This window comes from Mastomys coucha, unplaced genomic scaffold (assembly GCF_008632895.1).
Source record: "Mastomys coucha isolate ucsf_1 unplaced genomic scaffold, UCSF_Mcou_1 pScaffold13, whole genome shotgun sequence".
NCBI lineage: Eukaryota > Metazoa > Chordata > Mammalia > Rodentia > Muridae > Mastomys > Mastomys coucha.
The window spans coordinates 27,808,653-27,828,180 of NW_022196895.1; the positions used below are offsets into that span (position 1 = coordinate 27,808,653).

At 39.1% G+C, this 19,528-nt stretch overlaps 1 protein-coding gene across 6 annotated transcripts in view; it reads left to right on the plus strand.

Moving 5' to 3' along the window:
- The window catches only part of Wdr33 (WD repeat domain 33), a 104,284-nt gene that overhangs the window by 28,379 nt on the left and 56,377 nt on the right, over positions 1-19,528 (plus strand). For 5 of the 6 annotated variants that reach the window (XM_031365216.1, XM_031365215.1, XM_031365218.1 and 2 more), the window contains 3 exons: positions 2,205-2,300; positions 2,479-2,630; positions 4,271-4,368. In XM_031365216.1, the coding sequence (XP_031221076.1) occupies positions 2,205-2,300; positions 2,479-2,630; positions 4,271-4,368 (346 nt within the window). Of the gene's footprint in view, positions 1-2,204; positions 2,301-2,478; positions 2,631-4,270; positions 4,369-8,658; positions 9,390-19,528 lie in introns of those variants that run through there. The other variant, XM_031365217.1, reaches the window with a different exon arrangement.

Below are 19,528 nucleotides of genomic sequence, written 5' to 3' on the forward strand. Positions count from 1 at the left end.
TATACCAGGCTGGCCTTGAACTCAGAAATCCGCCTGCCTTTGCCTCCCAAGTGCCAGAACTAAAGGCGTGCGCCACCGCCGCCCGGGTGTGCACACCTATTTTTGAACTATGCTTTTACTTAGGGTATTAGAATTGTTCTGATGCTTTGTGTATTTATATCCTTTATAGAAAATGAGTGAAACTGAACAAAAGGAAAAATGACTTATGCATACACAGTCATATGTGCTTGTTGTGTGGGATCAAACTCAGGGGCCTTGTGTTTTCTAAGCAAACCTCTAACATCAGTAGCCCCTCTTGTAACTTTTAAAGAATATTTAAGTTGTAGGAAAAGTTTTATATTTTTAATGTTCTCAACATGTAATTTTTTTTCCTTCCTTTGCTTGTGGAATGGGGGTATTTTTATTTCATTTTTAAGACAAGTTCCCATTATGTTGTCCTACCTGGCTTGAACTTGCTTTGTAGACCCTGTTGGCCCTGAACTCATAAAGATCTTTCTGCCTTTGTCACACAAGTGTTTGGCATTTGGTGTTTGCTGGATTCCTGACCAGTTATCTGTCTGTCTGTCTATTCATCCCCCTCCCCTTCGGTTCTCTTGAGACAGGGCCTCTCTGTAGCCCTAGCTCTCTAGTACTCACTCTGTAGCCCTAGCCCTCTAGTACTCACTCTGTAGCCCTAGCTCTCTAGTACTCACTCTGTAGTCCAAGGTGGCCCAGAGCCTGGAGATCCACCTGCCTCTACCTCTCCAGTGTGATACAGCTAAGGATGATCTTGAACTTGTGCATCCTATCCTGCCTCAGCCTTTAAGTGCTGGAATTGTGGGCCTCTGCCACAGACCTGACTTTGTATTTCTTTGAGATGAAGTCTTAAAGTGTACCTGAGGCTGACTTCAAATTGGTGATCCTTGTACATAAGGCTTGCAAGTGCTTTAATTATATGTATACACTACCATACTATTTTTCTCTATATATTTGGCAAATAGCAGTTCATTTTTTATTCAGTCACTAGAACTTTTCTAATGACTGTCTACCTTGTTTATATTAGTCTACTATATAGCCTAGAAAAAAGTGAAACCTTTTTTTTAAAGATTTATTTATTTTATGTATGTGAGTACACTGTCGCTGTACAGATGGTTGTGAGCCTTTATGTGGTTGTTGGGAATTGAATTTTTAGGACTTCTGCTCTCTCCAGTCAACCCCACTAGCTCAGTCCCTGCTTGCTCTGGCCCGAAGATTTATTTATTATTATATATAAGTACACTGTAGCTGTCTCCAGAAGCACCAGAAGAGGGTGTCAGATCTCTTTACGGGTGGTTATGAGTCACCATGTGGTTGCTGGGATTTGAACTCAGGATCTTTGGAAGAGTGGTCAATGTTTTTACCCGCTGAGCCATCTCACCAGCCGGAAAAAAGTGAAATCTTTTTTTTAAAGAGCTTTTCTTTCTTTTTTTTTTTCTTTCTTTCTTTCTTTTTTTGGTTTTTCGAGACAGGGTTTCTCTGTGTAGCCCTGGCTGTCCTGGAACTCACTCTGTAGACCAGGCTTGCCTCGAACTCAGAAATCGCCTGTCTCTGCCTCCCAAGTGCTGGGATTAAAGGCGTGCGCTACCACCGCCTGGCTAAAAAAGTGAAATCTTGACACATTATGATTTAACTTGCTTTTTAAGTACATAGGTATTCTCTCTCTCTCTGTCTCCCTTTCTTTCTATACATATATATGTATATATATAATATAGCAAATATACATTTACTATATTAAATATATACTTATTTAAATCCAGCTAATAATAAATAAGAGTGCTAGTGCTTTCCTTGTACTGTATGATGCAAGTTCTTTTCTGACGATATACTGACAAAGGTATTAATTTGTAAAATTCAGTGTTGTCTACTTTATGTTGATTATTTAATATTTTATGACAATAAACTGGGGATTGGAGAGATACTCAGCAATTAAGGACACCTGCTGCTCTTCCAGAGACTTGACTTCAGTTCCTAGCACCCATATTGTGCAGTTTCCAACTGCTTAGAACTGCAGCTCTTCTCACTTCCATGGCATTGCATACCGTGTTTTACACACACACACACACACACACACACACACGCACACACACAAGTAAAAACAGGCAAATAAGCCTTTGAAATATTCCTTAAATTAGTGAAGTGGCAAGACTTGTGCTTATGTGTGATCTACCTTCTTTTTCCTCCTCCAGTGGACCCCAGAAGGAAGAAGGTTGGTCACTGGAGCTTCTAGTGGGGAGTTCACCTTGTGGAATGGGCTGACTTTCAACTTCGAAACCATATTGCAGGTAACAGTAACCATCAGGTGCTAGCTGATCTAAGAACTTGAGAGCACAGTCAGTTTCATTGGCAATGTAAAAACGTAACAATTGGACGGTTTGCCATTCTGAGTTAATCTAGGTTCCTATTAGCCTGTGTCATATATTCTCTTAAAGCAAAACTTAAAATTGTTTTCTGTTTTCACAGGCTCATGATAGCCCTGTGAGGGCCATGACTTGGTCACATAATGACATGTGGATGTTGACAGCAGATCATGGAGGATATGTGAAATATTGGCAATCCAACATGAACAACGTCAAGATGTTCCAGGCACATAAGGAGGCGATTAGAGAGGCCAGGTTTATACACAATATACCATTTTCTGTAGTCCCTATTGTCATGGTTAAATTACTCTCTAAGTGTATTCTGGGTGCAGAGATGCATGGGCTCTCTCAGATTCTGGGAAACTTTCTGCACCTTATGAACACAATATTTCTCTTTGTTTTCACACATTCACCATTTTGCTGGCACCTTTCTGAAGTAGTTTTGTCCTGGCATCAGCCTTTGCAATATGTTAGAGATGTATTGTCTGCCACATTTTGCACTGGTTTTCTCTTTCATTTATGGCTAATAATGTGTATACGTTATTCCTTTTTATTATCTACTGTGTAAGACAAGAATATTCCAAATAAAGAATTCAGTCTTTAATAATACAACTGAATAAAATCTAAAGCCTGCAGAAATCACCTTCAGAATCCACACAAATTCAAGGAAAAAAAAGAGGCTTAAGTGAAGACCTGGTTGGCTTGGTTCTGCCACGACTTCAAAAAGAAAGTATAGGACTAAAAACCTCACAGATAACTCTCTGGACGTGGCAAACATTAACGGATTAATGAATGGGTTCTTCATGCTTTGCAGCCGTAAGCAGACCTTTGTCAAAGAAGACTCTAGGACTTTTCTTCTGATTCATTGTTGATAACATGGCGTATGCAAATGTGTGAGTGGAGTTAAACCACTTCCAGTGAGTTGTGTGTCTTTACATAACAGTGAGAAATGTGTAGTAAACCTGGGGAAAGAGTTTCACAAACAAGCCTGAAGAATTGCTGCAGCCTCAGAATAAAGCTAAGCAGCATTCTTTTAAGGTTGTGCCATCTATGTGTGGGAAGAGGTTGACTTTAGAAACACTTTTGGCAGTCACTTGTTTCTACTTTTGGAATCCACAGAACTTGTTGCATATACATGTTTCTGCTTTCTTGGCCTCAGTGTTGTACTCATAAGATTTTTTCACCATTAGTCATTCAAAAAAATTGAAGGGACTTCATACAGTTCATTGAGAATCTTGATCTTTTTGACAGCCAGGAAGAAAACTGGCTTCCTCTTGTATAGCAGAGTCAATGGCTTTAAGCAGAAGTCTGAATATATATTTTACAAGGTGCAATGTTGATGGGATTGCTTTACATCTAGAAGAAGGCATGAGGTTATCACAAGCATTTTAAATAAGTGAGAAACATTGTATATAAAGATGTTGAACAGTCAGTCTTACTAGCGTGCTTAAAAGTGTTTCAGCCTGTCATTTTTGAAGTTTAAGTGTCTGAGGCAGAAACTGATGTTCATGTTTTGAGCAGTATTCCTATGTGGCTTAAATAATTATATGAAGGAATATTGTTAAGAATAGACTACATTTAGTTTCACTGTTAAGGCAGCTCCCCGTGTTTTGTTGATATAGAAAATATACCAAAAGGAGCACAGGTTACATTAGGACTAGTAATGTATTGAGTAGGTCTCTGAATATTGATGGAAAATGAAAAAAAATTTTTCGAAGCCTTTGGATGAGATGCATATGTTAGCTGACTACATTCTCTTTAAAGGCCTCTTCACTGGATACTTCCTTCTCCTGTTTATAATGCAGCACAGTGTTTTTATTTTTCCCTGTCTGAGAAGCACCGATGATCTGTTAAATGCTGACTTCTTTCCCCTGCTGTGTGTCTTCACGTAACAGTTTCTCACCCACGGATAATAAATTTGCTACATGCTCTGATGACGGCACTGTTAGAATCTGGGATTTTCTTCGTTGCCATGAGGAAAGAATTCTCCGAGGTATGTGTGCTAACAGTACTGATTGAAATATTTAAATAGGGAAGGCATTTGTGGTTAAATCATCACACTACACAATATTGGCTTGTATCTCCATTAAAATATTTTTTTATACATCACCATCTCTGTCAAGAAAGCACAGCTCTTTTCTAGCTTTATTCATTTTGTAAGTTTTCACTAATACTATCATTGAATTCTTTGAGCTGTAAATTAAATATAAGCTTTCCCTGTCACTTATCTTCCTGTGCCCTTTAGAAAAACACTCTTTTCTGACCTTGACATTTCAAACTAATAGACAGCTCACATAGTCATGGCAACCTTTATCCAGGTAACAAATCAACAGACAAAATAGAGGTAGTGATGGCTGTACTTCTTGATAGTTATTTACCCCCTCTCATTGTGAGGCTTAAGCTGGCCTGGAACTTGCTTTATAGCCCATGCTAGCCTGGAGCTTGAGGTCCTTGTTTCAGACTTCCAGTTCTGAGGGTACAGTTGTCCTTGGTTGCAACTGGCTTCTTCCTTGGAATTAGTACATAATTGCACATGTATAATGTAGTGTCTACACCCTTTATATAACTTTCTAGTGTTTGAGAATTAGCTGTGTTTTATATATCCTTAGTGCAAACATTATAGTAAAAACATTTGTGCTTTTAAGTCTTCTCGGTTTATTACTACTGGGAATGTAGTGCTTACAAGCGTTTAGTTTAAGTCTGTGCTAGTTTACAAACTGCACTTTTTGTCCCATGCCTTTGATTCCAGAATGCCTCAGAAATAACGTCATGTGAAAGGGAAATTCAGGGTTGGAGAATGGGTACCAGAGATAACAGTTGTCAGAACATTAAGATTCAGAGATTTCCCTTCGTGTTGAAGAGTCAGCAGTTAGTTGTCTTGGTGAAATTATAAAATTCTTACCACTGGTAAGATATTTTAGTGTGGCAGATATGGTAGTACACACCCTTTAATCTAGAAGAGGCAGGCAAATCTCTGTGACTTCCATGTTATTCTGGTCTACCTAGTTCCAGGCCAGCCAGCACTGTAATGAAATCCTGACTCGGAATAAAGCAAACAAACAAAAGTAAACTTAAAGAAATTTAAAAGTACATTTCAAGGCAGTATCATTGAATGCGTTTTCACATTAGCTTGGATCCTCCGTACAGTTGTCCATCACTGTAGCTAGTATAGGGATCTTGTTGGTGCCTGTCAAATTGAGGGGGGATTCACATTGTGCCGGTCATGATACTATGCAACTTCAGTGAGGTAGAGTCTTTGAAAGCTTAGTCTGAGTTATTTTATGGGTGAATACCATGACCCAGAAGATTAAAATGACACATTCAAAATAAAATAAGTCCAACGCCATAACTAGAATCTTAACCACCTGACTTATAGCCTGGTAGTACACTTATGTTAGATTTTTCTTCACTGTTCTTAGAAATCTTTGATGTTAAACAAGCATAGGTTAGTGTTTCCTAAGCTTTACAAAATCCTTAAGGCTAAAGAAATTTATATTTAAAATAATCCTGAGGAATTGAAATGATTAACTTCACAATGTCCTGGAATATGATAATAGAAGTCTCATAGAAGACCTTCTAACAGTTTGTATTAAAAGCAAATCTTTTGTATGTTAATATTTCATCTTACGTGCCTATGAAGAGCTATTCATTTTTAATAATGAAAATATCTCTAAATATGCCTAGTAACATACTCTCAAATGTTAAAACTATCAGTTGATATTTTTATATTTTAGTTAAGGTAAACTTTCATTACTAATTTGTGTCAAGGTGAATTTAGATAAAATGGATAATGTTAAAAAGGCAATACAGATTGAAGTATATTAATATCTATTAATTAAATGAGTATTTTTTCCCCTTCATTGCAATTGTCCATTTTAAGCTTTATATGGGTGTTTCAAATATACACAAAAGTATGCTGAATATCCATGTACTTATAGGATTTATGTTCTTACACATGTATGCCATTTTCTTCCTTGTGAAAGCATTTTTACCACATTATGGTACCTCTCTGATTATATGAGGCAAAAGTGAATGTATTTAGCTAAATTAATTGAACAACCTAAACAGTTTTGAGAGCAAGTTTCACATAATCTGATACGTGATACTCTTAGATTCCGGTCACCATTTTCTGTTAATCAGTTTTGTAAATTCTGTGAAACTAAGAGCATTTTTTTGTTGGAGGTCAGATTTATAGTCATCTCTAGGAGAAGGAAGGATCATATAGAACACTGGATTCCTGAGTCAAATTGGGACAGGTTGAATGTTTCATCTTCTAAAATGTAAGCTGCCTTCCCTGTATTCAGGGCAGTAATCCCAGTCTACCCAATGGCAGGCAAGCAGGCATACTCCTTTCTCTTGTGGTACGTGCTAGGCGCTCACGTTCAGAGGGAGGTGATGATCATATAGTCTGAGACTTTATCATATACTTAACCTTTTCTCCATCGTCCATAAAAACATACTTTTACTCTGATTCTTAATGATAAAGTATTTGTTGCCTCATGTTTCCCCTTTCCAATACCAGGTTTAATTTTTAGAACTTCCCTTGTGTTAGTAATCTGCTTCCCTATAGCTAGCATATTTGGAACGTGGAACAGACAGACAGACAGACAGACAGCAAATTAAACACATGCCTAGAATCTCAGCACTTAATGGGGATTGCATAAAACACCCAAAAACAATCCAAAAACCTGTAATCTGTTCTGACAGTAAATTAAATTTTTAAAAATAACAATCGTGTTTTGCCTCTAAGTTTTTCAGCTTCAAGCACACAGTATTCTGTAGAAGCCACAATAGCAAACCTTTCAGTGCAAAATTTGCAGTTGCTCTTTTTTAAAAAAAGATTTATTTATTTATTATATGTAAGCACACTGTAGCTATCTTCAGACATCCCAGAAGAGGGCATCAGATCTCATTACGGATGGTTGTGAGCCACCATGTGGTTGCGGGGATTTGAACTCACGACCTTCCGTAGAGCAGTTGGCACTCTTAGCTGCTGAGCCATCTCTCCAGCCCTACAGTTGTTCTTTTTAGTGTCATTTCTGAGATTGTTCTTAAGTCTTTATGTAAAAGAAGTTATTCAGAGAAACAGTAGTTAATCTTTACAATGGATATATAGTGGTTGGGAGGTTTGCTGTGCAAAGGGTTTGGATGGTTGCTTCATAAGTTTATGAAACTGAACATAGCGCAGAATTGGGAACATCTTGAAAATGACCCTCATTACTGGAGTTTATATACATTTGTTCTTTTTCTCTAGTAAAAAATGCTTACGATTTTTGTAAGCAACATTTTCACAAACTTTTATCATCTTAAAAGTAGAGAGCAGTTAATAATACTAGTTAGAAAAATACTTGTATTGACATAGAAGAGTGAAGACATTCCAGATGAAAATATGCAATCAATAAGTATGCAAAAATAAATTTTAATGAGAAGTATTACACTGACTTAAAAAAGATTCTACTCCAGAAGGCCACTGTACTTGAGTTCTTGTTTTATCTTCTTGATTTTACCAGTAATCGCTGGCACACTGGTCAGGAATGGTGTAAGCACTTCATTTTGCCTTCTCAGCAACCACTTGAGATAAGACTGATGGTTACTACAGAGTTAAATAGACCCACTGAAGCTCATACATGTAGAAATCCATACACATTAGAAGTAGGGCTAGGACTCAAAGGCAGGCTGTTTAGCCTGAGTTCATTTTATTGCTGTTTATCTTGCTTTAGCCCAAGACACATGCTAGGCAAGTACCCGTCCACTGAGCTGTGTCACTGACCTTTTATATTTAAAATGTCATGGGCTGTGGTGATAGCATTATGAAGTAATGATTTCATAGGGAAAGAGTGGCAGTGTGATCAGAAGGAACTCCAGTTTATTTTAGTATTTTTCTTAAAACTGTCTATGTAGGTTACAGTTTCTTTTCTTTTTTATGTACCACATACTGAACCACAAAACCATTAAATCACAGTGAACTGTTGAAAGTGTAAATGGGTTAAAAAGTAGTTGCTAGGTTATATAAACGTACAGAAAGGAAGCTGCAATAGGTTCAAGGAGTTGGTATGTGCTTGCTTAGCACACACTGAGTCCCCAGTTCATTCCCCAGTATCAAGTGTTAGGGAGCACATCCTGTGAGCTCAGCCCTGGAGAGGTGGAGGTAGTCCAGTCAGAAGTTCAGGCTCATTCTCTGCTAAGTAGCTTTTGAGACCAACCTGGGCAACATGCAGCTCTGTATCTAAAAGCAAATCCAAACCAAACCTGTTTTAGTAAATTCCATTCTCTTTGCTTTTAGATAGGGTCTTCCTCTGTGGAGCAGTCTGGTCTCGACTTCACTGTGTGCCTCTTGGTCCTTCCTACCTCACCTTCTCAGTGCTGCTTCTCTCTTCACTAGCACTCAGGGAGGGGAAGGCACCTACACATGGACTCAGCTTAAGGAAAGGAACAGCACTCACACCTTTGATAAGTTTCTATGTATGTTTTTTTTTATGCTTTCAACTGTGGTCTTTACTAATTAATCTAAAGCCTCCACTACAAAGATTTTTTTATTTGATAGCAGGATTTTAAATTGTGTAAAAGACAACAGTCTGAGTGTTCAGGGGGAAAAATTAATTCTTATTGTGAATAATTTACTTGTTATGTAAACATTTTTCATAGCATTCTATAAAATTATTCACTATTTGATAAAAAAAAAAACCCAAGCAAACAAAAAACTAAAACCCACAAACACTGTTATCTTGATACTGTAGACTGTGTCAGTGTCTTGGTTACTTTTCTATTGTTGTGAGAAGAAACTTTGAAGAAGGCAACTTACAGAAGAAAGAGTTTTGGGGAGGGGGGTTTACAGTTTCAGAGGGCTAGAGTCCTCTGAAGATGACATGAGCATCTTTCGGGGAAGCATGGCAGCAGCAGGCAGGCATGGCACTGGAAGAGCTTACATTTTGAGAGAAACATGAGGTGAGAAAGCCAATGAGCATGGTCTTCTGAACCCTAAAGGAGGAATAGGGACATAGTCAGGAGTACTGCACTGAGTAAGACTGAACCCAGCAGGGCAAGCTCTAAATCCTATACCTGCCTGACATGAAGTGGTTTAGATGACTCAGTCTTTCCAGCTTTGCTGACTGCTACACAGTTCTCTCTCTGCCTCGTAAGCACGAGATGACTCAAGATGTAGGCTCTCAGCTATTGTTTGAGTACCATGTCTGCTTGCCTGCTGCCATGTTTCCTGTCATAATGGTTATGGGCTGACTTACCCTCTAATCTGCAAGTGCCCAGAAAGTGCTTTGTTAAGTTTGCATCACCATGGTGTCTTGTCACAGTGTTAGAGAAGTAACTAAGACACCAGAAAAACTTAAAAGAAGCTATGGACTGAGACTGTAGCACAGCGGAAGATATTAGTGTTAAGAAATGAACCTAGGCTCTGAGTGTGTTAGGCTACTGTTCTAGCCCGAGCTATATATCCCCATCATACTTAATTTTGGGTGATGCTTTAAAAACCTGTCTTTGCAATATCTAAAAATGTGATTATTTTCGTTATAAAGAAGTTATTAATTTAAAAAAATTGATGTGTGTTTCACCTGCCTGTATGTCTGTACCATATGTATGCCTGTTGCCTGCACTAGTAAGAAAAGGTTATTGGATTCTCTGAAACTAGAGTTACAGAGGTTGTGAGCAGCCATATGGATGATAGGAAAGCCTGAGTACTTTGCCAAGGAAATAGAAGATCAGCAAGTGCTCCTAACACCTGTCATCTCTCCAGGCCCAGGAGTTCTACATCAAGGAAGGAATGGTGGTTTCTACATCTTTTTACACATGGCTTTAACAAATAGCCTGATTAAGCCACATACACTATTAAATCTCTTGAGGCTTATTTGTCAAGCCCAACTCACTTATTTTTCCCCTTTGGATATATTAAAACATTTTAATGATTTATTTTTAAATCATGTATATAAGCATATTGGTATATGCATGTGCAAGTGGGTACCGTGTGCAGAAACTCAGTGTAACTTGAGTTATGGGTGGTGGTGAGCTGTCCAGTACTTGTGGTATAAATTAAACTTGGATCCTCTGGAAGAGCAGCAGGTACTCTTGCTAACCTGTCTCTCTAGCTCTTGAATGTTAACACTTACTATTGGTGTCATTTAGAGAATGTCTCCCCTTGTCTATTTATTAAAAATTTGGAGAAACCCTCTATCCAGATTTGAAATATTAAAAGTGGGAATTTTCAGGCCTGGGGAGATCACTTACTCACTGGTTAAGATTGCTTGCTCCTCTTTCAGAGGACCCAGGCTTCATTCCAAGCACCTGCATGGTTCACAACTGTCTGCAACTTCATTTCCAGACCATCTAATGCCTTCTTCTGGCCTCTGTGGGTACTAGGCTCATATGCATTATGTAGAAATACATGCAGGCAAAAACAATAATAATAATTTAATTTGATTTTTTTCCTTTTTTTATTGTTTGTTTGCTTGTTTGCTTGTTTTTGTTTTTGAGTCTGGGTAGCTCTGGTTATCCTGGAACTCTGTATAGATCAGGTTGGCCTCAAACTCAGAAATCTTCCTCCCTCTGCTTCTCCAGTGCTGAAATTAAAAGCTTGCACCACTATGCCTAGCTGAATAATTAATTTTAAAAGTGGAAATATTGAAACAATTAGAAAATAATAATGGAAATCAACAAGAATTGTAGGAGCAAGTAGTACAAAGCAGGATTTTAGAAAATGTCAGAAAGCTCAATATATTTCCAACAGAAATATTTTATGATACTAAGCAAAAGTCATTTGTTGCTAAGGAAGACAGTAGTTTTAATTTTTGTCAGGACTAATTTTTTGTCAGGACTGCTTTTTATTACAATTATTAATCTGTATTCTTCTAAAATGAGCTGTAACAAATGACTGCTGCAAATACTCAAGAAGTGGCTCCAGCATGCATAGTGCACAGGCTTTGGGCAGAGTGAAGGGGCAGCCTTTTCAGAATGCTAGAGCTGGGAGATGTGTTTGTAAAGTGTTTGCTGTGTAAGCATGAGGACCAGAGTGCGGTCCTCCCTGGCTGTGACAGTACTTGGAAGAAAGGCAGGTCCGTCTCTGGGGCTTTCTGGCTAGCCAGTCTGGCCGAAACAGTATGTTCCAGGTTCAGTGAGTGCCAGTTGATAGAGGAAAGTACCTGAATGTTGGTTGACCTGTGGCTTGCAGGCATGGAGAGCATTGTCCTACTCCACTTGCACACAAAATGTTTAAGTAAGGGCAGTACTTGTTACATTGAAAACCAGTGGCTTAGAAGAAAAGATGACTGGAGAGAACACATTGATATTATAAGCAGGAGTAGGTCTTTTTAAAAAAGGAAAGATGAGTGCATTGGCTGCATTTATATCTGTATACCACATGTGCCTTGCTCCTCAGAGGCCTGAAGAAAGTGCTGGCTCCCCAGGAACTGGAGTCACAGATGGCTGTGAGCTATGATGAGGATGGAACTCCTTGAGTTTTGTGTCCTGAGCAGTGCAACTAAAGATGCTTGTCACCATCCTTTTTTTTTTTTTTTTGCCCTGTCCACATTTCCTTTTGAGAATCTAGCCACATGGCCTGGCTATCTTGGAACTCACTGTTTTTACTAAAATAATCTTGAGGTTATGGAGCTCCCTGCTTCTGACTCCCAACTGCTGGGTCACAGGCATGTGTCATCACACCCAGCCATCTCACTAAACCTGGAGTTGATTTTTTCTAGACTGGCTATCCAGCAAGTGTCAAGGATCCTACTGTATTCACATCTCCAGCATTAAGATCACAAGGGCTCATTTTTTTCCCTCACCAGTCATGTGGGCTGTAGGTATAAACTCTGGTCCTTCCTTATACTGTGCAGTAAGCACCTAAGCAATTGAGTTATTTGCTCTAGTCCTTCCTTATACTGTGCAGTAAGCACCTAAGCAATTGAGTTATTTGCTCAGCCCCTCTTTTGGAGACACTTAGATGATTTTGTGTTTATGATGTATGGTTCTCTAAACATTAAGGATAGAGAACATAGAACATCATATTGAATTTTATTGTGGAAAGATTTTGTGTAGAACACAGAATGGGCGATTGGACAAACTATTGGATGTCAGAAATTATTTTTGATGGGTGTTGGCTTTCCTAATATTTAAACAGACTACTCTTCTATGTAGTTTAAAAATTAAGCTGAGGATGTAGTGTTGCCTTTTCAAGGCCTCAGTCCCAAGTATGGGGTATAAATATATATATGTACATGTTGTGTATGCTGATGCCCAAGCTTATACATTAGTATCCAGACTAACCAACACTGAGGATTTTTCTCTAGCTTTGTTTTATTCCCCTGATAACAAGGTCTCGCTGCTGGCCAGCAAGCCAAACCATTCTCTTCCCTCCACCCTTCGAGTGCTGGGCTTAGATGTGGCGTGGCCACACCTGGCCTTTTACATGGTTGCTGGGGATCTCCTCATACTTTTGTAGCAAAGCAGTCTTGCCCACTAAGCCATCTCGTTTAGGTTTTTTGAGGCCGAGCATCTTCCTATAGCACAGCCTAGTTTCAGACTCAGAGTCTTCTCTCTCAGCTGTTGGGACTACAGGCATGTGCTACTGTGTCTGATTTGCACTACTTTTAAGTTGTTCCCTGCATGAGTATACACAAACACATACACATTGTACTTGTTTTTATATATGTACACTAAAACCACCCAACCACCTCTATGATAAGATGGAATTTCCAGGTATCCAGAGATTCTTTCATTCTTCTTCTTTCCTATCTAAGTAACCAAGCTCCTAACTTTGAAACATATTTTCAGTAAATTATTATTTTCCTCTTCTAATTTACTTACGGTTTCCTTTATCTCACCTTTAGTTGGTTAGAGTTGCCTTAATGTCTTTAACTGTCTTACCTCAATATTTCTTTGAAAATACATTTATGATTAACCTCACCTGCTGTTTTCCTGCTCCTCAATTACACATGAGGCAAGTTAGTATACCAAACGAAGCGTGGTAGCTTGTTGACAGTAGCCATGGCTGTCTGCAGGTCTAGGTAACATATCTTGATTTCAATTGTGTAAGACCTGCTAGAGAAAGTAGTGTCCTAGTTTAGTTTCTGTTTCTATAATAAAACACTGACCAGAAGGCAAGTTGGGGAGGAAAGGGTTCATTCTTCCTCCATCAGAGGAAGACCGCATGAGCCTGGCGGCAAGACTGAAGCAGCACCAGAGGACGCTGGCCTTGGCCTGCTTGCTGTCCATTGTGGTTTGCCTTTCTTCTGCAGCCTTGAACTGTTTGCCCACAGTTGGCACCGCTTCGCTGCAGCGGGCCCTCTTGTGTCAGCCATCAACCAAGACAGTGCTTCACAGACATGCCCACGACCAAGCTGAGGTTCCCCCTTCTCAGGCGACTCTTAAAGTTTGTGTCAGTTTGCCAAAAACTAAACCATAGTCACAACAAGCATTCATCTCAAAATAACACCCCCATCCCAACAAAGCAAAGTAACAATGACAAAGAATGTAAAGAAGTACTCTATATAATTATAATCACACATTCTGGGGTTTGTTTTGGTTTGTTTTGTTTTTGGGTTTTTCGAGACAGGGTTTCTCTGTATAGCCCTGGCTACCCTGGAACTCACTCTGTAGACCAGGCTGGCCTCGAACTCAGAAATCTACGTGCCTCTGCCTCCCAAGTGCTGGGATTAAAGGTGTGTGCCACCACTGCCTGGCATGACCACACATTCTTAATCCCAGATGTTAGTCACAGTTTTAGATCTTAGCAACATGGGACACTTGGGCAAGTTCTTCTGATGGAAAGTGGAGATTAATAAATAATAGCCTTTTTGAGTTAATGAATTCATGAAAACTGTCAGACTAGCTTTTAAAAGTACAGTATTTAATGATAGCTACTGTTAGGTGATTTACAGAGCTAATTTCGCAGTCTCCTTGATTTTAGGATAAAAGTGGTTATTTTAGAAGTGTATCTTCTGTGCCTTCGTCATGTATTCCAGGGTCTCTGCAGATACCAAAATTGCAGATCCTCGAGCCTACACATACCTCTTATGCCCTTTTCTAATTTTTGAAGCTAGGGATTAAATCGGCTTTGTGTATGTTGAGCGTGCTCTCAGGTGCCGTGCTGTACTCTAACCCTTCTGTGTTCTTTTAAATCAGCTACATTACCTGTAGTACATAGGATAATGTTAGTGTTACATAAATAGTTGTCATCTTGTTAAGGGAATGAGAAAAAAAAGTCTTCGTGTTAGTACATACCCAGGGTTTTACTCCTTATGCACAGGTCTCAGATTGCTTTAGTTTGCAGGCGTGGGACATACGGGTAAAAATGGCTGCTACTCTTTATTTTGTAGTACTGGGATTGCATGCATGTTAGCATATATCCTCAGCCTCTTTTTTTTTTTTTTTTTAATATGGTTGATTATTGCAGTGTATGCTTTAATTTAGAGGTAATATATAAACACCTCCATTGCTTTATATAGTAGTAAACTTGGCTTTATCAAGGTCTTCCAGAAGCATTTAACGATCTGTCTTACTAGGATCATTTACTGTGGCAAAGATGTGCTTTTGTTCTTTGATGAAACACATTTGCTTGGTCTGACCTTTCCCCTACATCACTTTTCAGTAATCCTAGTTTCTCTGCACAATTTTGTGACTTGGCAAAGTAATGTAAGTAAACAGTACTTTTCCTTACATGGACATAGGTAATGCCATAGACACTGAACTGATTTCTTCCCTCTGGTTTTCTAATCACACCTTGGGTGTGGTCAGCAGAAAGTTGGAAGTCTTGAGGGAAAGGGACTTGGCTTGGCTTTTCTTTGCTTTCTTTTTTTTTTGTACTAGTAGATTTAACTAGAGAGCTTTAATAACTCATTAGGCTTCTTTACCTGCGGCTCTCCAATCCCTTCTGCCTGTCGCATATCAGGTCAACAACTGGCTGGCTGGAGTTTAGAGACATCGGCTAGTTGTTGCAGCGCTGCAGCCAGACCATGCCTAGGATGACAGTGTAGGGCCTGATCAAGCAGTTATAAAACACAGGCAGTAACAAAGGGGATATCTATAATTGAACAACATTTTGTTTTTATACTTAACTCCTGCTCATTTCTTGAGGCTTTATAGCACAGTACCCAGGTTTAGTTGCCTTTCCATAGGTCCCAATTATTAAGTAGTTGCAAGCTTGATATTAGTAACTTTCCATAATGTTTTTCCTGCTGATCAAATCATTTTACTTAATCCAGAAATTGATGCAGACTATCACATTTACTTATTTTTCAAATACCTTGCCAGTCTGGGTTTTGAGTTTATTTTCTGAATGATTTGGCTTATTGAGTTCCAGCAGGCAAATTATTAAACCAGTTACTGTAAAATAGTGTACTTCATTGAATTTTCTTTTTTCTTTTTTTCTCTCTTTTTTTTTTTTTTTTTGGTTTTTCGAGACAGGGTTTCTCTGTATAGCCCTGACTGTCTTGGAACTCACTCTGTAGACCAGGATGGCCTAGAACTCAGAAATCCACCTGCCTCTGCCTCCCTAAGTGCTGGAATTAAAGGCGTGCGCCACCACCGCCTGGCAGAATTTTCTTAAATATTATTTTTTCCTTTATATTAAAAAATTTTTAATATAATAAAGACACTGTGGAGATGGCTTGTTAAAGTGTTTGTACTCGCGTATAAAGCATTGCATTGGTGTGCATCTCCAGTCTGAAGAGCTCAGGACACAGAGAAGGGAAGATCCCTGGAGCTCACTGGCCAGCTAGCCTAGCTTTTTTGGTGAGTTCCCAATTCAGTGAGCGAGGCTTTCTTGGAAAATTAAGTAGATAATGGTTGCGGGGCACACCCATAGTTGATCTCTGGTTTTCACATTGCACATGAATATGTATACCTCCCCAAACACAAGCTACAATGTATTCTTCTGTAATGAAAAGTAAAATCATAGAATTTTGATTTGGAGAAGCTGGTACTGGAAATTCAAGTTTATTGAAATGGTATGTAATTGAAAGTCTATTTTGAAGGAAGAATGGTTAAGTCCTTAAAGAGAAAGTATGTGAAAAAATGGTTATTTTAAAGAGTGAAGTATGCTGGGCGGTGGAGGCGCACACCTTTAATCCCAGCACTTGGGAGGCAGAAGCAGGCGGATTTCTGAGTTCAAGGTCAGCCTGGTCTACAGAGTGAGTTCCAGTACAGCCAGGGCTATACAGAGAAACCCTGTCTTGAAAAACCAAAAAAAAAAAAAAAAAAAAAAAAAAAAAAAAAAAAAAAAAAAAAAAAGTGAAGTATGTCATGAATTTTGAGGTCTGAACTTGCAAGTGAGAGTCTCCCCACACAGCATAGTGGTGTTTTAATTTAACACGTGCTAAAGTTTGCTCGATGATTAGTCTACATTTTGAAAGCTAAATTCAGAGATTTACAGAGAACTAGGTTCAGTGGAAGTCAGCCTTGGTAGTATGTTACATATGTAGAATGAAGGAAATGGCCTTGCTTTGAACATGGTAGTTCTGAATAATTAGTACGTTATACCCCAAGTTATCTATCTATCTATCTATCTATCTATCTATCTATCTATCTATCTATCTACCTACCTACCTATCTATCTATTTATTTGAGACAAGGTCTTACTATATGTAGACCCTGTCTACACATACCCAAACATACAGAATATTCATGAATAATTAGTTCATTATACCAAGATCCCTTTTTGTTTTTGAGACAGTCTTACTGTTGTGATCATAAAAAAAGAAAGAGCTATAAGAATATGTTCTGACTGAGGTGTAGGGGAAAGGGGGGGCCTCGGTGGACCCATGCTGAGGCATCCCTTCCCCCTGAGGGACCAGACATATGTAGGTATAATATAGAATAGAGTTTATTTAGGGCATGGGGAGGGGAGTTAAGAGGGTAGCAGAGGCAGAGAAAGGCAGAGAGAAGGAGAGAGTAGAGAAGTGGGGGCCGGCCATGATCACGTGGGAAAGGGAGTGGGAGAGAGGGGGAACAAAGGAGCAAAAGGCAAGGGAGAGAAGCAGGAGTAAGAGAGGAGGGGGCAAGCAGCCCCTTTTATAGGGCCAGGCCTGCCTGGCTGTTACCAGGTAACTGTGGGGAGGAGCATACTTGGCTACTGCCCGGTGTCTGTGGGGGTGCAGTTTAGACAGAATACCAACACTTTACCTGTGTAAAACCTGTCTACACATGACCCTACACATACAGAGCACCCCCTCCAGCAGACCCACTACTCATTTCATAGAGTAGGCTGGCCCCATTTCATAGAGAACACCTCTGACTTCTCAGGGCCAGGATTAAAGGTGTGTGCCACCATGTCTGGCTTAATTTTATTTTTAAGATGTGTGTGTGTGTGTGTGTGTGTGTGTGTGTGTGTGTGTGTGTGTTTGCTTTCAGGTATATATTATGTGCACGTGTCTGTCCTGTATCTGAGGATGTCTAATCCCTAGAACTGTATTAAGTTACAGATGATTATGAACAGCCAAATCAGTTGTGGGAACTCTGGTACTCTGCAAAACACCAAGTATTATGTACTGCTAAGCCATCTTTTCAGAGCTAGTTGGGGCCCTATTTAGCAGTTTCTGGGCCAGCCAGTGTGATAGTGAGGCCCTACTTTAAAAAATAAAAGAAAGAAAGAAAGGAAGGAAGAATTTAAGACCAACCTGAACTAGAACAACAAAACTGAAACAACCTTTTTGAGTTTTGAATTGAATGATAACATTATGAGGTTAATTCATTACTTCTGCTTGTTACACCTGTTCTTGCCAACCTAAAAAAGAGAAGTCAGATTCTGTTTCAAGTAATACTTTATTTGTAATGTCAATGAAGGGGCCAGTTTTTCTTTCTTAGTCAAAACTCACACATGGTACAAATATCTAAGAGTATTTTAGACCTCATGAGGAGGCTCCAAACTCTGTCATGGCAAGTGAGGAAGTCATAAAAATGTGGACAGCTTTCACTTACTTATTCCATACTCCTACTTCCTAGACATGTACTTTGTCTTACTATGTTGACCAAGGCTAGCCTCAAACTTTAGGGATCACCTTCTTCTACCTCCTGAGCTCTGGGATTAAAGGTGTGTGCCTCTGCACTGGGTTTTTAAGTGTTCTGGAAGTTAGAGTATTGGTCCTTTTTGTTTGTTTGTTTGTTTTTTAAGCCATAGGTTTTTTTAAAGCTAATTTTATAGTTGACTATGTAATTTCTTCCTTTTCTTTGGGGCAGAGATGGCTACCATTTTAATTATTATTCCCTTCAACTTCTGTAGGACTTCCTGGTTTTGTTTCTGTCATTTTTTTATCCAAAGTGCTGAGAATCAAACCCAATGCTTTGCATTGTACATAGTAAACACTCTCCCACCAAAACTCACCCTGGGCATTCTTTATTTTTTTATTTTTATTTAATACTTTGAACATGCAGTATGAATTGAGTATATTCAAAATGTCTAGATTCTTTATGTCTGGGTGTTTGGCCTTTATGTGTGTTTGTCTGTGCACTGTATGTGTACTTGGTGCCTGTGGAGGTCAGAAGAGGATGTCGGGTCCCCTGTAACTAAAGATGGTTGTGAACTGTTGTACGGGTGCCTGGAATCAAACACAGGTCCTCTGGAAGAGCAGCCAGCGTTTCAGCCAGTGAGCCATGTTTCCAGCCCTACGATGCATACTTGGACAGCATCCACGCTGTTTATGCAGTATGCTTCTTTTATGTTACAGAAGTTGGTTGGGTTTACTATTTTTTTTTTTTAATTTTTAGTTTTTATATTGCTTCTCTGGGTGTAACTAATAGTTAACAAAAATAACATTGATTTGCAAAGTAGGGGATTTTACACATTAAAAATGTCTTTCAGGATTTTACTAAATGGCAAACACTTAGTTTGCTTTGGTGTGGCTCTGGAGTCAATTCCCAGCAACAGCGGCACCCGTTAGCACCTTTCTGTGAAAGAGTCAGATGACAGTTACCTGGGGATGCAGCCCAGTTGACAGAATGCTAGAGTAGTGTGCAGGAGTTCATGCCAGGAAGGAGAAAGATTAGAATTTCAGTGTCATCCTTGGTTACATAGGGAGTCCTTGGTGAGCCTTTGCTTTGTAAGCCTGACTCTGGGGAAGGGTATGAGTCTTGACTTCATCTTCTTTTGTTTTTTCTTTTGTTTGTTTGTTTGTTTTTGGGTTTTTTTTTGTTTGTTTGTTTTTTTTTGTTGTTTT